The 17868-nt window shown below is 40.6% G+C and overlaps 1 protein-coding gene across 2 annotated transcripts in view; it reads right to left on the bottom strand.

The window, feature by feature from the left end:
* kctd16b (potassium channel tetramerization domain containing 16b) overlaps positions 1-17868 on the bottom strand; it is a 94902-nt gene that overhangs the window by 16141 nt on the left and 60893 nt on the right. The window contains exons 3-4 of one of the 2 annotated variants that reach the window (XM_030069143.1): positions 11274-11281; positions 5344-5367 (exon numbers count right to left, since the gene is read on the bottom strand). The exons of the other annotated variant lie outside the window; for it this stretch is intronic. Of the exons in view, the coding sequence (XP_029925003.1) occupies positions 5344-5367; positions 11274-11281 (32 nt within the window). The remainder of the gene's footprint in view (positions 1-5343; positions 5368-11273; positions 11282-17868) is intronic. 2 annotated transcript variants of the gene reach the window in all.

The raw sequence follows: 17868 nt of genomic DNA, 5'->3' as shown, positions 1-17868 counted from the left end.
GATAAATTGGTGGTAATGAAATTGCACACTGTGTATTGTTCGTGACAAAACAGAAACACTCTGGCATAGTGTCCAGTGATGAATTATCTGCAGATGATGTCAGCACAAACAAACAGGCTGTAATCTGCAAACAATTGCATGGCCATTATCACTGCCCAGCAGAGCGCTCACTACCCACTATCTCTGTGCCTCCGTCAGCCGCTCTTTCAGTCTCTCTCCTGCTCCCATTATCCATCTGCTCCAGAAAGAAGGTTGGAAAAGGTTACTTTCTAATCATAATTAGTTACAGATTACCGAGCGTCTCTTCGAAAAAGTTATCAGTTGTAATCCTGAGATACTAAATTACACTGATGTAATGTGATGATTTTCAATTACATCTGTCACTTTGCCAGCGACATATACAAAAGTAATGGCATTGTATTCCAATCATTCCAATCAACTATTATTTTTTGCAAGAATATTCCACCATTCTGTCAGGTTTTATAAAATGATATTGGTCTTTTTCCATTACATGGTATCAGCTCTACTCATTTTTGGCGCCAGTTATGTCTCTGGATTTCGCTTTCCATCGCAGATAGTGTCCCCTCTCGGTGAGTCCCCACCAGTCACATGTGCACCTCCCTTCCCTACTAGAGCTATTATTACTATTTATTTTAAATCAAAAGACCAACCTGAAATGGCTTCTTCACATGCACACGTAAATGAAAAAAATGCAAAAAAAAAAAAAAAAAAAAAAAAATATATATATATATATATATATATATATATATATATATATATCATTATTACTAGACTATGTAATATGTCACAAATTTCATAAGCCTTTTGGAAGTATTTCAGCAAACAGGGATTTGCTGTTCAATGTCCCTCTGACCAATGAGCGGTTTGCAGTGTTTTCACGTTTATCTTTTACCAAACTTTTGCTGTAATTGTTACTGCAATCTTACTATTCTTAATCTTTCAATTCTTATGTTATTATTATTATTATTATTATTATTAGTATTACTGATCTGCCATTTTATCTTTGCTCTATTTCTCCCCCTTCTCTTCATTATGACTCTGTTTACACCTGGTTTTAACATGTCTTTCAGGTGATTCAAACACAAGTGGGCAGCTGAGACACATCGCCGTTCATACCTGTCTTTATTATGTGTCTTGTATCTGCCCTCATCACTTCATTCACAACATCCTTGTCAGGGATACATCAGCATGCATTAGCGTTTACACTACAAATGATATGTGGTCAAATGCATCCCACTGTGTCTCTGCAGTCGTTTACACTTGTATTTAGCGACATCAACTTGTGATCCAATCCTCCTCAGTTTCTGTGCACCTGTCTGCTCAGCCCTCCGGCATCGCACTCAGTCTCCTATCTTTGTCTATCCATCTGTCATCTAACCCCACTTACCCCCTTTCTGCCCACATAATGGAGTGGCTATACAGACTCCTTCTTTCTCTTTTTTTTCCTCTCCCTCTTTGCTCTTTTTCTCTCACTCTCTCTCTCTCTCTGTCTCTCTCTCTCTTTCTCTGTAGTCTAGCTGCTGGTCCTTTCATCACTGATGTGACAGGCAAACGGCTTCAGGACGGCCATAATGAAGACTGTCAGCTTTGCTCTGCCACTTAGGCCCATAGCCAACATCTAACACTGTCTCATCATGTGACCTAACCTACATACGACACTGATGCTTTCGTCTATGCTCATAGGCTGCAGTATTCATTTCACCAGTTAGCACCATTTGGGATCCTCTTGATGGCAGAACATGGACTGAACAAGGTGCAGAAAGCATCTGCTGTAGTTCATCCACTTCAAGGTTTGACTTGTTGCACACTCTCTCTTCACTTGTTGCCTGCTAGCTATCATAGAACAAGCTTTGTGACTGTCCACTGAGCTCTCTCCTTGAACTGTTTCAGCTCACAGGGCTGCTGCTGACTGGATGTGTTTTGTGGTAACTATAGGCAGTGGTGCATGAACATTCCAGGGTGCCGACTGTTTCTGAGCAGGAATAATAAGAGCTTAATTTATTTGTTTGTTTGTTTTGGTTTGTTTTTTTATTTGTTTACCCGGCAATCCAATCGAAAAGAGAGACCTGGCCAAGGTAACAGCCATACAAAATCCCCCCCCCCAAAAAAAAACAAAACAAAAAAAAAACACCATGTTTACAGCCAGTGGTAAATGTCTACCTACAGAAGCTGGAAAGGAGCAAAAAGTCATTCCCAGGTAGATGTCTTCTACCCATTCTAAAAAAACATCTTTGAATCTTTGAATAATTTAAAGTGCTGCACAAAAATTATAGTATCTCTGAAGACGTTCTTTCCTGTCATTAACTGCAGTTATGCTGATGGCTTGTATCACATTCCAGGAGTTCATCAATGGTAAAAAAAAAAAAAAAAAAAAAAAAAAAAACCCAAGCTGGCTGCTCCATTTGGCCACTTGAATTTCACAGTTCATGGGCTGGCAATGGTTTCCCCTCAGGAGGCAGCAGCAAGACAGCTTGAGGGCTCTATTTTCGAGCCGGTGTTAACCCGGTGTTAGGCACTAACCAGGCCTAGAGTTGCAAATTTCATCTGGCGTTTTGGCAGGGGTTTTTTTTACCAGTTTGGGATTTTCATGGTCTAAACTGAACTCACCAGCGCTGAGATGGGTGTGGTGGTGCATCTGGGTGTTTTTTTTACACAGATCAGCAGCACCGTGCAACTTTGGTGTCACTTTGGTGTTATATAGTGCCTTCGCCACCTGAAAGTAGGTGTTAGTGCTTTGCTATTTTGCTATTTTTTATAGTTTTTTGTATTACAGCCCTCTCTTATGGCTGATTTCTATAGCCAGCAGAAAGCAACAGGACCAGTCTTCCCAGATTGAAGGAAGTGGTGCATCTCATGTTAGCTAATGTGGATACCTACTGTAGCTTAAATCTAGGCAAAGCTAGGAAAATCTGCATCAGCTCTTTCAGAAGTACATTTTTGTTTTCTGGACACACAAAGCAGGTTGGCTTTAACTCAAAGTCATAAACGTACAGTGGAAAACATCATCAGTGGTCACATCCTCATCTGTCAGGTTGCCGGGAGCAGCTGTCTCTCAGTGTTCTCTAACAACAGCAGCACCTGGTGCCTGGAGTTTTTATTTCCAGTAGATAAAGGCCCATAACTCTGATGAAAATGGTGTAGCAGCACAGAAGTGTGGCTGTAATTGTTTTGGTGAAATCTAATAGTGGCAAGCCAGGAAACGTCAGCATTTGTGTGTGTGTGTGTGTGTGTGTGTGTGTGTGTGTGTGTGTGTGTGTGTGTTTTGAGTAAATTCCTATTTCCACATTTCTTTCTGGAAAAAGAAATAATAGGTTACTTCATTCTGCATTATTATCGGGAGTTATCAATTTATTCCACCATCATATAAACATGTAAATCATGTAAAAGCACTATTGTTTTTGTCACATTTGGTAATTGCCACACTATTGTGCCCATTTTAATACAATAATGACAAACTGAAAGCAAGTCTTTCATTAAGGAAACCAACAAACAAATTGATGGAATCAGCGTTTATGATTCTGCAAAGTTTGCTGTAATGGCACTGTTATTGTGAGAATGTTCGTCCTCAAATTTATGACATTAGCATCACTACAAAGAAAACACGGTGACCCAGTTAAAATCATCTCCAGAAACGGGAATTCACATTAAAAAGGGACATACTGTTGACATATTTGTGCAATATGTATTCATATTTGGGTGCTGTATGGTCACGCAGGTCATTCTGCACAGACTGTGCATTCAGACCAGAGAAGCCGGTCTGTTCTTTTCCATGAGAACATAGCTGTGTGTCGTATAGTGGGGAGTGTGCTGTTTTTAAAGGGAAAAAGAGAAGCTGATTTGATTGGCCTTTGTTGAAGTCCACCCAAACTCCACCTGTTGATAACATATTCCTCCCACTCCTACTAGATGACGTCAAGATACTGCTTATCGCCAAGACATCGCCGGTGTTGAAAATTGCAAAAAAAAAAAAAAAAACACAAACCACACCCCAGAGAGGATCCCACCGGGTTTTAATGCCTAAAACTATGCTGTTAAAATTTAGCCCTCTGAGTGTGTTACCACTACTGCCCCAGTTGCTGTCCGTGGTCCTGATGCCCGTTCCTCTAGTCGATGCAGAACAGGAGCACATTTGACAGTTTTTATTTATTGGTTTGCCTTTCTAATCTAATTTTGTATTTTACTACTTGTACGTTCTAGTAGCGTGCTTATAGTTTCAGGAAACATTTAACCTGCTGTGTTGGTAGTGGATTTGCTGTCTTGTTTTCTTATCTGGTTATTCCATCATTTTCCTGGACTTATTCTGGTCCTCTCTGCGTTTGGTTCCATAAACACACACAACCTTGGGTATAGGTAGTGAGAATATTGTACAGGTTTGTGGCCTGTAGGCTGTTAGCCTTTACTTAGACTGTTTTCAGCAGTGAGAATCTGTGAACTATGTGATGGCCTTGAAACAAATCTTTTGTTTGGTTGGTTGTTGGGATCTGGGAGTGGTTCGTTGGGAGGGAGGGCTGATACCTGGTTTACCTGATTTGTTTGGACTTCGGTTTATTTTTGTTTTCTTACATCCATACACATTCACACATCCATAGACCACACACATTACTGATGAACTGACTGCAGATAAAAATATCTTTGGTGCAGACACTGATCAGTTCTAGAAATGAATTGCTAAGGCAGCTGAACCAGTCCTGTGAACCATGAAATTCGAATAGCCACATGAAACAAACAAGTAATGCTGAAAACAAAACCAAAAAAACAGTCATTCCTGAGGCTGGATCCAGGTGGAGTCTATGTGGCTGTCCAGAGACAGTGGACAACTGGAGTGATGAAAGGACTGAAGAAATAATGGCTGGACTGAAAAGGTTAAGATGGGCTTCTGCTGGCTCTAAAAACGTATATAGACTGATAGGTGTCAAATCAATACAACCCTACCAGGCTGTTTAAATGTTTTCACATCATGGCAGGACTCTCTGTACTCACCCTCTCTATCTCTGTTTCAATCATGTTCTTTTTTTTTCCAATCCGTGTCATTCTTTTTAAGTTGAAGGCCATAAGCCTTAGAATGTTGTTTTCTTTAAGAGCAAAAAAGCTAAGAGAGGAAACACAGATGCAACAGCTTGGGTGAGATTTGGGCAAAGATCAGCAAGGATTCTTTTGAATTCAGGCATTTAGGCAGAGCTTCCACCTCTGAAAATCTCTCATTTTTCAATATACATAACTTTTCTCTATGTGCAGGTGCTTGTGAGAGTATACATGTATGATAATGTAGCATCTCAACCCCAGGTACACTGCAAAAACAAAACAGTAGATGAACTTGAGGACTACTTTTCCTCTTTTTTTTTTCTTCTACTCTAAGTACCTCTCCATGTCAGGTCCCTCAGTCTGGAGTATCATCTGTAAATGGTTCATCAGTTGTCACATTTCACAGTGAGTATTCCCAACAGGGAAGATGTAAAGAAAACAGCATAGGAGAGGCATCTGCAGGAGAGGCATGCTTGGTGAACCAAAAAGAATAAGCGATTCCCTGCGGGTAAATGACACACTGTAACATAACCCACTGTAAGGCTGTACAATTTAGTGCTTTCTCTCTCTTTCTCTCTCTCTCTCTCTCTCCACCTCCTTAGCTTTGCATTTTGTTGCCTCCCACTTGCTTTCTTTCAGTTTCTCACGTTGAGGTTCATTTTGCTCATCTCTCTCTCTCTGCTTGAAAACAAGACCCACATTGTGTTGGTCAGGTTTATTTTCTCCCTCTGTATCTCCTGTTAAAGATCCTATTGATTTGGATGCAAGTGATGCTAATGATGAGATGACAGAGAAATGGGATGAGAGGGAGATGGTGAGCAATAATAAGAAAAAAAGGAACATGAAACAGCCAGAAATGCACCAGATTTGCATCATGCATGTGGCTGTGCATAAATATATATTTATGCGTAACACATGCAAGCAGGCAACTGTTAGCCTGCCTATCTGTGCAGTTTCTCTGTTTGTGCAACGGTGTGAGTGAGCAAATGGGTGTACAACAGCATTTCCAACGTCATCCGGCTATATAGGCCAATACTGATGAGCAATGGCGATGTTGTTTATATCAATGACGACAATGGCAACCCCGGCCAGACAGTCTGTTTTCCGCCAACCACAGCATCAGAAAAGCGGCACAGCCTTGAAGGCATCAAGCTTTGAAATGGAGTTGGAACAGGAGAGGTTTTGGAGAATCACAAGCACTGGACGGCTTCCCAGGGGCCTCATTAAGAGCTATGCATGATGGGTAGATGGGGGAAACGGGGCACGGCTACCAAACACAGACACAACACACAATGGCACCACACACACACACAAACACACACACACACACACACACACATACACATACACATACATACATACATACATGCACATGCACAGAAAGAGAGGGAGCGTCTTAGACCATGACAGAGTGCTGTAGTAATTGGCAGTAAGGCGGTGTGTCAGGACTGCTGTGTATACTGAGCCTCATGCATATGGCAGAAACAAGTTTAGACAGACCAGGAAAAAAAAAAAAAAAAAAAAAAAAAAGCTTGGTGGTCTCACTTGAACTTCCCTGCAAAAGCTAATTGACCTAATTGAAATCTCAGTGTTTAGAATGTGCTATGTTTTTTTTCTTCTCAGGTTACTTAATGAATTTATACTCTTGTGTGTGTGTTTGTGGATGTACACAAGCATGTGTCTGTAAAATATATGTCTTTGTGCCTGTGTGAGTGTGTTTGGGTGCGTGTGATGGAGAGAATCTGTGTGTTGGGTCATTAGCTGCAACAGCCTTGGCTCATTGTGACTTTTAGAGCGTCTCTGGAGTTGATCTCACACTGAGTGTCATTAAGCCAGTCAGCTTTTCTCACAGCTGGTGTGTGTGTGTGTGTGTGTGTGTGTGTGTAGAAGGTACTGGGAGCAGGTTGTGTTCCGACACCCTACATTTAGCTCCTCTACAGCTGACTGAGAGACCTCCATATGGTGTCTTTCAGTTTCTACCTCATACACCCATCACAATGTGTGATTTATGCTTTTTTAATAGGCAGCCACCCCCTCACACACACACACACACCGATGCACACATCTTCACACATGCAGACACACACTCAACACAAGTTACTCCAGTTGAAGTAAAAAAAAAAAATCTCCAATGGATATCTTTATTATCTAATTCTCAAGTCATGGGTTTCCTATGGAGATGTTATAGTGACTGGCTTGGCTCAAATATGAGGAACAGATGAAAAAGAGTACACATGCATATCAAAGTCTGCATACAGGCCTTTCAAGCTGGTGAAGACAAATTTAAGTGCCTACTTGTATTCTTATATAGTATTTATTATAGTATTTAACAGCATTCCTATTTTAATATTTTGATACGTCTCATGGGATTCTGGTGGCTCAGCAACTTGAAGCATGCACCAAGTGCCTGCAATGCCAGAGTGTAAATCCGACCCACAGATTTATTTGCATGTCAACCATTTTCTCTCGTCTATAATCCCTGTCACTCTTCTCTTTCAGCTAAAGCAGAGTGTCATGGAAAATAAGCTTTAATAGAATATTTGCATAGCCATGTGGAACTCAGTTTCCCATGTGGATGCCATGAAGTCTTTCTAATGAAACCTGCCTTTTTATGACTTTTCATATTGGTACAACAACAGCAACACCACCACCACCAACAACAATAATAATAGATGGAACCATGGTCAAAAGATGTGTGGAAAGAGGAGACTTTGTTATTTCATATTCTATAAAGCTTTTTAAGAATAATCGATAAAGTAACCAGACTCTAACCAGAATAAATCTGGGAAATCTGATGAATTACAGTATTTTATTACTATTGCATTTTTGTCTTCTTTTTTTTTCATTCAAGCAAAATATGTTCTGTGAAGTTCATCGCTTGATATTTTAAATTTGAAAATGATGGTATTATCTAAACTGTCACTATTTTGTAAGTTAACAATGAGCTCCATGCCAGCAGGCAGCAAGCAGGAAACAGCTGCAGGAATATTTTTCAAACGGTAGATATCTCAGTTTGGGGTGAAACATTTCAAATTTTAAGCAGATAATCTATGAAGAATGGATTACATTTTAAAATCAGGCTTGCCAGCCCAGGTCTTCCTCATGGACAACCAGACATTTAAGCAGTTAACCAGGAGTTATGTGCTGACCAAGGTTAGTATTTACATCTGCAATGCACTCAAGCCTTGCTTTGCACGGAGACTGAGCATCATGAATCTTCAACCTAAATATGTATTACTGGAGCAGAAGGAGGGCATTGTTACACCACAGTGGTAAATATGCTTTCGGGTTACTCCTCAACAGGATGTTGCATACAAACACATGCACACACACACTTGTACAGAATGCTTTGGTGTATCAATGCAAAACCATGCTAATGCACATGCAGAAGCACAGTTATTCCTCCTTTATACACCAACACATACAGACCTACATCTGTCAGCTTCCCTCAGGTAAACTTCAACTGTCCAATAACAAAATTGTCCTGTAATAAGCCCAGATGGCGCAGTAGAAAGATGTGTATTCCGCGGCTTCTTTTCCCACCAGGAGAGGAGACAATATGATATCACTCCTGGAAGGAACAACATATGGGAAGCAGTCGAACAAAACAGTGTCTCTCTACAGTTGTCCAGTGGAAGCCTGGACTTAATCACCAAAACTGTTTCTTTTTTTTTTTTTCGTGTTGTTTTTCTAACTCAATATGCAAGAAATGAACAATCAGGCTTGATTTTAATTGACACTTAACACTGAAAAAATCATTTTAAGGAGTTGTGTGGCCTTAGTTTGCACCTTGGTTAAAAATTATTGGACTAACATTCATCTGTCAAGACCAATTTTCTCTCCACATCCTTGAAATTAGACTGAGGATATTAGCAACTGTCTGTAGTCCTAACCTTAGTGCACCACTGGTCATAATGACAATTTACAGGTATTCAGCTCTGAGAATTTTCCTTATTTCTACAATTTCTTTCTGAATCCCTTTTAATTTGGACTTAATACAGAAGGTAAAATGCCTGATTCCTTCTTTCCAAGACTAATAGTATCTTGGAGATTAATAAAATCCCTATGGTAACTCATTACTGTGCCAGTGCACATATCAGTGGTGAATTTACTTATACATGTCTATCCCCCCCAGGCGCTTTATGGTTTTCCATATGCGATAGCAGATAAAGTATAAGCCCACTAAGGCCTGTCAAAGCATTGCGGCGCGCATGGTGATTGCAGGAGGCAGATGTTGGCGAGTCGTAAAGTTAGAGCAAGTCTGTGTGTATATGTGTGTGTGAGTATGCATATGTGTTTGAGGGATGTCATGTGCCAGATGTCACTTCCCTGTAGCGATACATTTGACTCAGCAGGGTAACACTGGTAACGGAAATCTCTCTGACTTACTCGTGTCTTTCTCTTTTACGCTCTGTCAACCATATGTTGCCTTTCCCATTGTATTGAATTTTGAAGGGCTCTTATTGGTCTTTTTCAGCACCCCCCCCCCCACCCCACCCCCACCCCCCTCATGCCTTCCCAATCTCCAACCATCCAGCTGTCTGTATGAGATAGACCACATCCCTAATCTCCTAATTGGTAAATAGTCTCCGCCATTATCTAAGCGATGACGGAGGGGGGGATCGATAGAGCCACAATCCTAAACGGTGTGTCCCGCAGTCGCTCTCGTTCTCTCTCTTTCTCTTTTTCTCTCTGCCTATTTCTCCATCTCTGTCCATTTCACTCCGTCTATCTAACTCTCTGTTTAAAACACAGAGTATCCAAGGCAACAGCTATCCAGTCTCAGCATGGGAAATAAACACACCATTAATTTGCTGTTATTATTACTCCTCTGCCTTTCTTCCCTGCATCTTCTTTGCATCATCCATATTTCACACTTGTCCCATAGGAAACGGGGTGACAAGATTTCCAAAATGTGTCCCTGTGCTCCATCAGCTTAGAGGTAATCAATGGAAACCTGGTTCTCAATCAATGCTACTAATTTACCCGCCCACACCCCCCACCAGTCTCAAATGATACATTATTCACCGTGAGTCACTGCATGGCATAGCGTGGTGTGTTTGATGAACAGCACTTTAATGAACTTTGATGACATGTAAATGGAGATAACATCATGCTGGAGAAGCAGAGACAGACAGAGAAAGAGAGAGAGAGAGAGAGAGAGAGAGAGATTCAGATGGTAGATGTCAATTTAGCAAAATGAGAATGGCTGTCTTTTAATGTTTTACCAGCCACAGACAGAGAGACAAACAGACGGCCAGAGAGAAAATGAAAGAACGAATGAGGCTATCTAATGAGAGAAAGAAACATCTCACAAGATACATGGGAACTAACAAGCAAACAATCTGGGGAAAAAAAGTACATCTGTGCTGATTTTACACAGTTGCTTCCTATTTTCCCGTCTCCCATACTTTAGCGGAATGAATGGGTATAGTAATCATCACCATCATCATTATAAACATCATCATCAGGAATCAACATGGTGACACATCAACAGCAAAAAAAAAAAGAAAAAAATTACTCTTCCTGCAGTAACTCATTATTTTCAAACATTTATCCTTTATTTTCCTTGACAATACCGCGCTTCATACACACAATTGAAATAATGACAACTGTGTTCCGTTGTAAAGGAGAGTGAATAGAAAGGACGTCATGCACCATTGTTATTTCTGAGCTTCTTGAACAAGTGCATGCATATCAAGCAGGAAATGAATCAATTCCCCAAAGAGAATTATGCAGCACTGAAAATCTTATTTGAAGCCAGGGACTGAGCTATCCCACCAGATTATTCCCTGAATCAGAGCCAGAAAATGGTGAAGATCAGTGATCTGTCTGGCACAGAGCAGAGCTTCATAAAGCCACGTCATGCTCGGCCAAATAGCAATAAAGGACAGACGCAGAAGAGAAAAGAAGACAGATGTTTTCTTTCATGTCAGTAAATGAAAAAACACACGTTAGCACAGAGATGTAAAGAGAGAGAGAGAGCAAGAAATTAATAAGGTTGTTCCTCAAATTGCTTTCACCAGGTGTGATCGAGGTCTGTCGCAAAGGCTTTGACAACTCTTGACAAAAGTTTGTGGACTCTCCACATCACGATTTCTGTTATGCAGTATCAACATCGCTCTATGCTTAAGGAAGTGTTTCTCTCTTTTCAAACTGTTGTTGACGACAGTGTTGATGATGATGATGATGATGAAAATGTCAGTACTGTACATCACAGCATAAAAGACACAATCATCTAAATGCCAAAAATGACATGAATATAAATTGAAATGGGCATGTAGTGGCGTCGGATGATGGGAATAAGAAACACGATTTAGTGGCTGCTTCCTATTTAGTAAACATTAAATTGTGTCCATCAATCTCTTGGCGTGAAACAAGCCAACCCTTCATTACAGATTGTATTCTATATGCTGAAAAAAGACACTTTGCATATTCCATGGTTGATGTAGGCTTGACATTCTGTCAGGCGTTTTAGACAAGGTATTATGCTTTCATAAATTACATAAACTTTCTAATAATGTAAGGGCAAGATAACCAGAATGGCAGATCATTTGAGAAATGGAAAGTAAAAGACTGCTAAAATGAGCAGATACGGTATGAAATATAATAGGTACTGTCCAATGCTGCATATAAACTGTGCAGACTACCTCTCCATACTAAGAGTACCGCTCCTTTATTAGGACAGAAATCATAAAAACTGTCTTACATGCACAGTCTTACTGGAAAAGTCAATTTGAGCAGGTTACTGAAATTCCTGCTTGTATGGCTTTAATCCTGGATGTTTTCAGAGTTTCAGTACTAATCTGTGAATATTCCTGAAAAACCCTTACAGTCCTCCAAACCAATTAAAATAGAGCCTAGAAAACTGCCATCAGGGCCTTCTTAGGTAGTCTCGTCTAGTGCCCAACAGACTTCCTGTCAAGACTTGTTGGAGCAGAGGATATTAACATAAATAGCACAATGCTAGATATTAACATGCTGATACACAGACAGTGGTGCTGCATTAAAACTGTGTTACTGGGCAGGGGATGAAGGGGGGGGGTACTTATAGTACATGACCCAGCTAATCACAGCTGGATCAGCAAAGACTCCAGAGTATAGCTCTTGTAATCTGCACAAGCCCTCGCTTCATCTTCAAAGTAATATCACTTTTAGACAATGACGCACGGGGGATTTTGTAACAGAGGCACTTTTGATTTTTATTAGCATCGGTGTTAAGAATATGTTGCATGAATGTGGTGTCTAGTCTTCAAGGCTTATGTTAATTCAGCTCTAATCACCCTGTCAAAGCGGTGGATATGAATTCAGAGAAAAGCCACGAGGTGACGTGTACATGCCACATTCTGGATTCAAAATCCCTCTTTTTGTCTGAATTACAGTCGCTACATCCGGGGCAGGGAACCTCCGACCTCCGAGCTGCGTGCAGCCCACAAGACCGTTTGGTCCAGTTCATGAGGCAATTCATACAAAATAATACAATTCAAAATAAAGCATACAAAATAAATGCACAGTAATTATTTTTTGTGAGATAAAATAAAATAACATAAATTAGTAAGCAGACTAACTCGTCCTTCTGGGTGGTCCCTTCTGGCTGTATGCCTGTCAGGGTCAAGGTCAGGGTGAATACAAATGTACATGTCACCACGCACATGCATCAGAGCAACCCGAACCCTAACCCTGTCAAGAAAAGTAGTTGAATCGCATGCTTTCCTAGAGGAATGCACAAACAATTTTTTTTTATATGTGGGGGCGGCGTGGTTCAGAAGGTAGAGCGGTCATCTGGTAACAGGTGGGTTCCCGGTTCGATCCCCAGCTTCCCCAGAGTGTGTCGAAGTGTCCTTGAGCAAGATACTGAACCCCTCACTGCTCCTGATGGACAGCTTGGCACCTTGTATGGTAGCCTCTGCCATCGGTGTGTGAATGTGAGGCAAACATTGTAAAGCGCTTAGAGTGGTCAGTAGACTAGAAAAGGGCTATAGAAATGCAGCCCATTTGTTGTTGTTGTTGTTGTTGTTGTTGTTTAGGTAAAAGGCAAGCCAGTGTGCCTACGTTTGTGGGCATGCACTCCCAATGAAGGAAAAGGCCAAGCTCAAGCACCATTACAGCTTCAAATATGCTACACTAGATGAGCTGCAAGGACAAATGCGTTTGGATAAAGCTAATGCTCCTCAGTGGAGTTCAGGTGAGCAGCAAGCAGCTTTCACAAATCCACATTCTGACCGAGACAATGTCACGTAGGCAAGTTTTGTGGTGAGAGAGCTGCTAAGAAGCTGAAACCCCATTCAGATGGAGAATATGTGAATGAGTGCATCTCTGATTTGCAAAGACCGGATTCCTCTCTGGACTTACTGACCCAAATTAAATTATAAATATGCTTACAACATTATAAATTCTAGTTCCTACATTCTACTTTGAAAATTTTAAATTCGACTCGCACATTCTATTTTCAATAAAATATAGTTTAGGCTCTACATTCTATTTTCCACATTCTATAAATCTGAAGTTTGCATTCTGCATTCCACACAGTCCCCTCTAATGTTTTCAACATTAGCATTGTTTCTATCTAAATTCTGTTGCCAGCCTTCTAAATTATGTATTCTAAAGTCTGCTGTCTACATTGTATATTTTTACATGTTGAATTGTGCCCTCTCTCAATTCTACATTCAAGGCTCTACATTTTAGAATGACTTCCTTTTTTCTACATTTCCACATACGTGCATTCTGCAAAGTACACTCTAGATTCTAAATTTGATATTTTGCATGGTATTTTTCAAAATGCTAAATTTTACTTTCAGCATGATGAATTCTGCTAAGTGTCAACGTGTATGTATACATACATACACGTTATACTTTCTACCCTCTAGTTTCAACAGTCCAACCTCTGCTCTCCACATTCCGCTTTTCTTATTGTGCATTTAATGCTCCACAATCTATTTTCTGTATTCTACATCCCACATTGTACATGCCACATACTCCATTCTTGGTTCCAAATTTGAGTTTTTACCCCATCTGTGTTTCTGCATGCTGAACTTTTCTACTAGCTAAAAGAGCCACTTTCACCGCTCTAAACTCTTTCTATTCCAAAGTCCACTGTCAACACTCTGAATTCTACTGTCTACACTGTAAATTCACTCTGTATGTCGCCGTGTTTTCTTTGTACACTCCTCTCTACTCTACAGTACAGCCTGTTTCCCTTTTTTCCACAAATTTTTCTTTTTGATTTTCGAGTGCCTCCACAAGTTTTGCTGTATCGGTATCCGTGACGTGATTCCCAGAAAGCTCTGATCTACACCAGGATTTAGCAGAGGCGGATTTGAGTTTCACGTCTCAGAATAGGTAAGTAGCCTGCGTCTGCGGTCTGCACACAGCCTGGCACTGGCCGGGCCTTCCAGGCTGATGGATGAAATGGCTTACAGAGGACACAGATGCTGTGACATTGATGGACAGTCTGATATTGCCTCCCTAATCTTGCCTCCACTCACAGAAAGACACACACACACACACACACACACACACACACACACACACTTTCTCTGTCTCCCTCTTTCTCCCAAATGCTTCATTGTCTCCCTCTTTCTTGTGTTTTGCCGGTTTCACTCTCTTTTTCTCTCCCTCCCACTCTCATACTTTCATCTGTTCTCCCTCACTTCACTCTCCTCCTCTCTTCTGCCTGTCTCATTTTTTTTTGTCTGGGCTCTCCCTCTCTCTAGCTCTCTCTCACTTCTTTTTTTTTCTTTCGCTCTGTCATCTCTCTTGTGCCCTTATGGTCTTTGAGTTTTTCTCCTTTCTTTGGTTTTGGTCTCTCTCTCTCTCGCTCTCTCTCCCTCTCTTTCTGCCTTTCTCTTTGACTCTGCTTGTCTCCGTCCTTGTTTGTGCACACCAACACACACTCACAAATACACAGATTCCTATAATCATTTCACAAGATCAAACAACCAGTGCTCAGAGTGAAGGACAGAGGGGAGGAACAGTAGCGAGCAACATAAGAATTCAAGACACACACATACACACACATACACACGCAAACACAAACGCACGTACCTACACACACAAGATGTATTCTCCTAAGGTGTAACGAATGATGAAATGCAATATGATTTAAGTCCACCCTGTTGTCTGTCTGTACTAAAAAGTAACGTGTCCCGTCTCTGTCTCTCGCCTGTTGCCATGCTGTTGCCATGCTGCCTGCACACGTCCTCGCCTTTCCTGCTGTTTTCCAAACAGAAGCACGTGAAGCCTGGGTTTTATTTTTAATAAAAGTCCCAGGACACTAGGGCTGGAAAGATATGCTTATATCCTGATTCGATACTGTCAAAATGCCTTGGTGCCAATTCAATATGTATGGTGATCCTACAAGTATTTTGATTTGACATTGATGATTGATTTTTGTTTTTCTGAATTATCCTGTAGTTTCTGGATATAAAGTTTCATGAGGCTCTGATTATCCTAAAGGTCACAATGAGTCATTTTATACAGAGATGCCAAGTTTCAAAAAATGGTCTCAGTACAGTGAAATAGCCACTATGGAGGCTGTCATCTTCACACATGGATAAAAAGTGGCTCATTGAATCCACAAGAGTCTCAGCTTTCCCATCATACCCAGTTTATGCCACTGTTTAGGCCCCAGTCTGCACAAATTCACCATTTTTTTGCAGCAACGGCCAATTTTTCAGCCTTTTCAGTGTAGCCGGAAACAGTCCAGACACATATACACGTGTGTATGTCTGCATTATTCATTACTTGCCAAACATGAATTTGGCAAGCCCTTTATTTCAAAGTAGCATTAACACAGAAATTACAGCTCATCCAGCATAGCGGATGGGCCAAAAGAATACACTATAACAGTCGTGATGCACAAATAATAATGTGAATAATATTATATCTATTTTGATTTGCAGAATACATCATCATTAGAGTGGTTTTTCTAAACGTATATAATTTCAATAAGCAGGAATTGCAGTCATTTTCTGATTATTTGTGGTTAAAATCCAACGATTAAAAACATAATCTCTTTTCCCTGAATCCAAATCCGAATTATTTTGTCCCAAAACAAATGCAAAGATATAAATAAATAAAAATAGATAGATAGATAGATAGATAGATAGATAGATAGATAGATTACTAGTACTGTGTACAGAATATGTAACTGGAATGTGTTTATAGAGATTAAAACTTCAACGGGCCTTTGCATCCTGCTCAAAGTCTTTCATTCTGCATGAATCAAAACAATCTAATTATCATATTTATCTCATGAGGGTCAGACAGAATTAAGTTTGCCTCCTCCAAATAAAGCCAATACATTCACTAATTTAGTTCAGACTATAAAAATCCTACTCCAAAAAATGGCATTCATGCTGCACTCCTGAATGGAAAAGTGAACCTTTTTTGTTTGTTTGTTTGTTTGTTTTTGGTGCATCTCCTCTGCTGATATGCCACCATAGAAAAATGACTGAGTATTAAAGTTATAAACAGCGGTGCTCTTTTTGGACAAAACGTGTAGCTAGCTATTTCTTCACTTCAGTCAACTTGGATCAGATCTGGATTTGCAAGATTTTGTTGTCGAATGATCATCCTAGTGACTATTTTACACCTGTGGTTTCATTATTATTCTTATGTCAGGACATTTTTTGTGTGTGTTGTGGAAGTATGGTTGGTGTGTTTCTGCCATCAGTTCTGACTCCAACTTCCAACTAGAAAATGCATCTGCTGTCTGTGTGAGACACGTGTCCTGAATTGAAATAGTCCAACTCTTCCATTGTTTTTTGGCCAGTCAGCAGTCGATGAAAGTTGTGTCTTTTAGAGTCTGATGTGCAACACAATGCAAAACAATTTACTTTCGGCATTTCACCAGCTGGAAGCCTCTGAGTTTAGCCTAGTCTACACACACACACACACACACACACACACACACACACACACACACACACACGCACATCAGCCTCATAGTATTTTTACATCAGTACTAGGATGTAAAATTGACCTCGGGTGAATCTGAGAGTGTTTCCTGACATGTGACACGAGGCCTGAGTGAACAACAAGAAGTTGTCCACATAGATGTGTGATAACAGCTCCCGCGGCATGCCACCTACATTGTATCTAAACATTTTAATTTTGGAATTTGTCAGTGTTGCCATGACGATAGGCAAATCTTGCACCATTCACCTGAAACAACGACGCACACTGTTACCCAAAACGTGTTTGCGACGCACGGGAGCAGGAGCATCGGTACAAAGACGTGACGTGTTTTGCTGTTGTTACTCATGCCAGCGTACATGCCTTTTCAGCGCCGCTGTCAGTTCACGTCGGTATCAGATATGCGTTGCATCCTGGAATAGACGTGAACCGTCGTGACAAATGTCAGTTATGAGCAGCGGTATGGATGTGAGCCTGAAGGTCTGTGGCGTGAACGTAGCCTTTGTCTGCCTCCACTGTGAAGCAAGTTGTCTTGTCTGTCTTCCTACCGGTTGCCTGTCTGCCAGTTTGACTTCCTGCCAGACGATTAACCTGTGCGCACTCTGTCACTTGTCTTTCCTCATGCCAAAAAATACACAAGTACGTTCTCCCTTCAAAAGGAAGGAAAAAAAAAAACAAAACATAGCATTATGCGGCAGAACAAAATAAATAAACAAACAAACAGCGAGGCCCAATCATTTTCACAGTTCTCATCTTTTTTTATTCGCCTCACCATGTCATTTTCTCTGCCACCCACATATTCTTTAACCAAACATATCTTCTCTTTCCTCCTAGTCTTTACCAGCGTATTCAGTGTCTTTTAACCAGCAGAGTTGCCGTGTACGCCTTTTTGTTTCCCTTTATCTTGCG

This window comes from Myripristis murdjan, chromosome 14 (assembly GCF_902150065.1).
Source record: "Myripristis murdjan chromosome 14, fMyrMur1.1, whole genome shotgun sequence".
Taxonomy (NCBI): Eukaryota; Metazoa; Chordata; class Actinopteri; order Holocentriformes; family Holocentridae; genus Myripristis; species Myripristis murdjan.
This window is presented reverse-complemented; position numbering and strand designations above follow the sequence as displayed.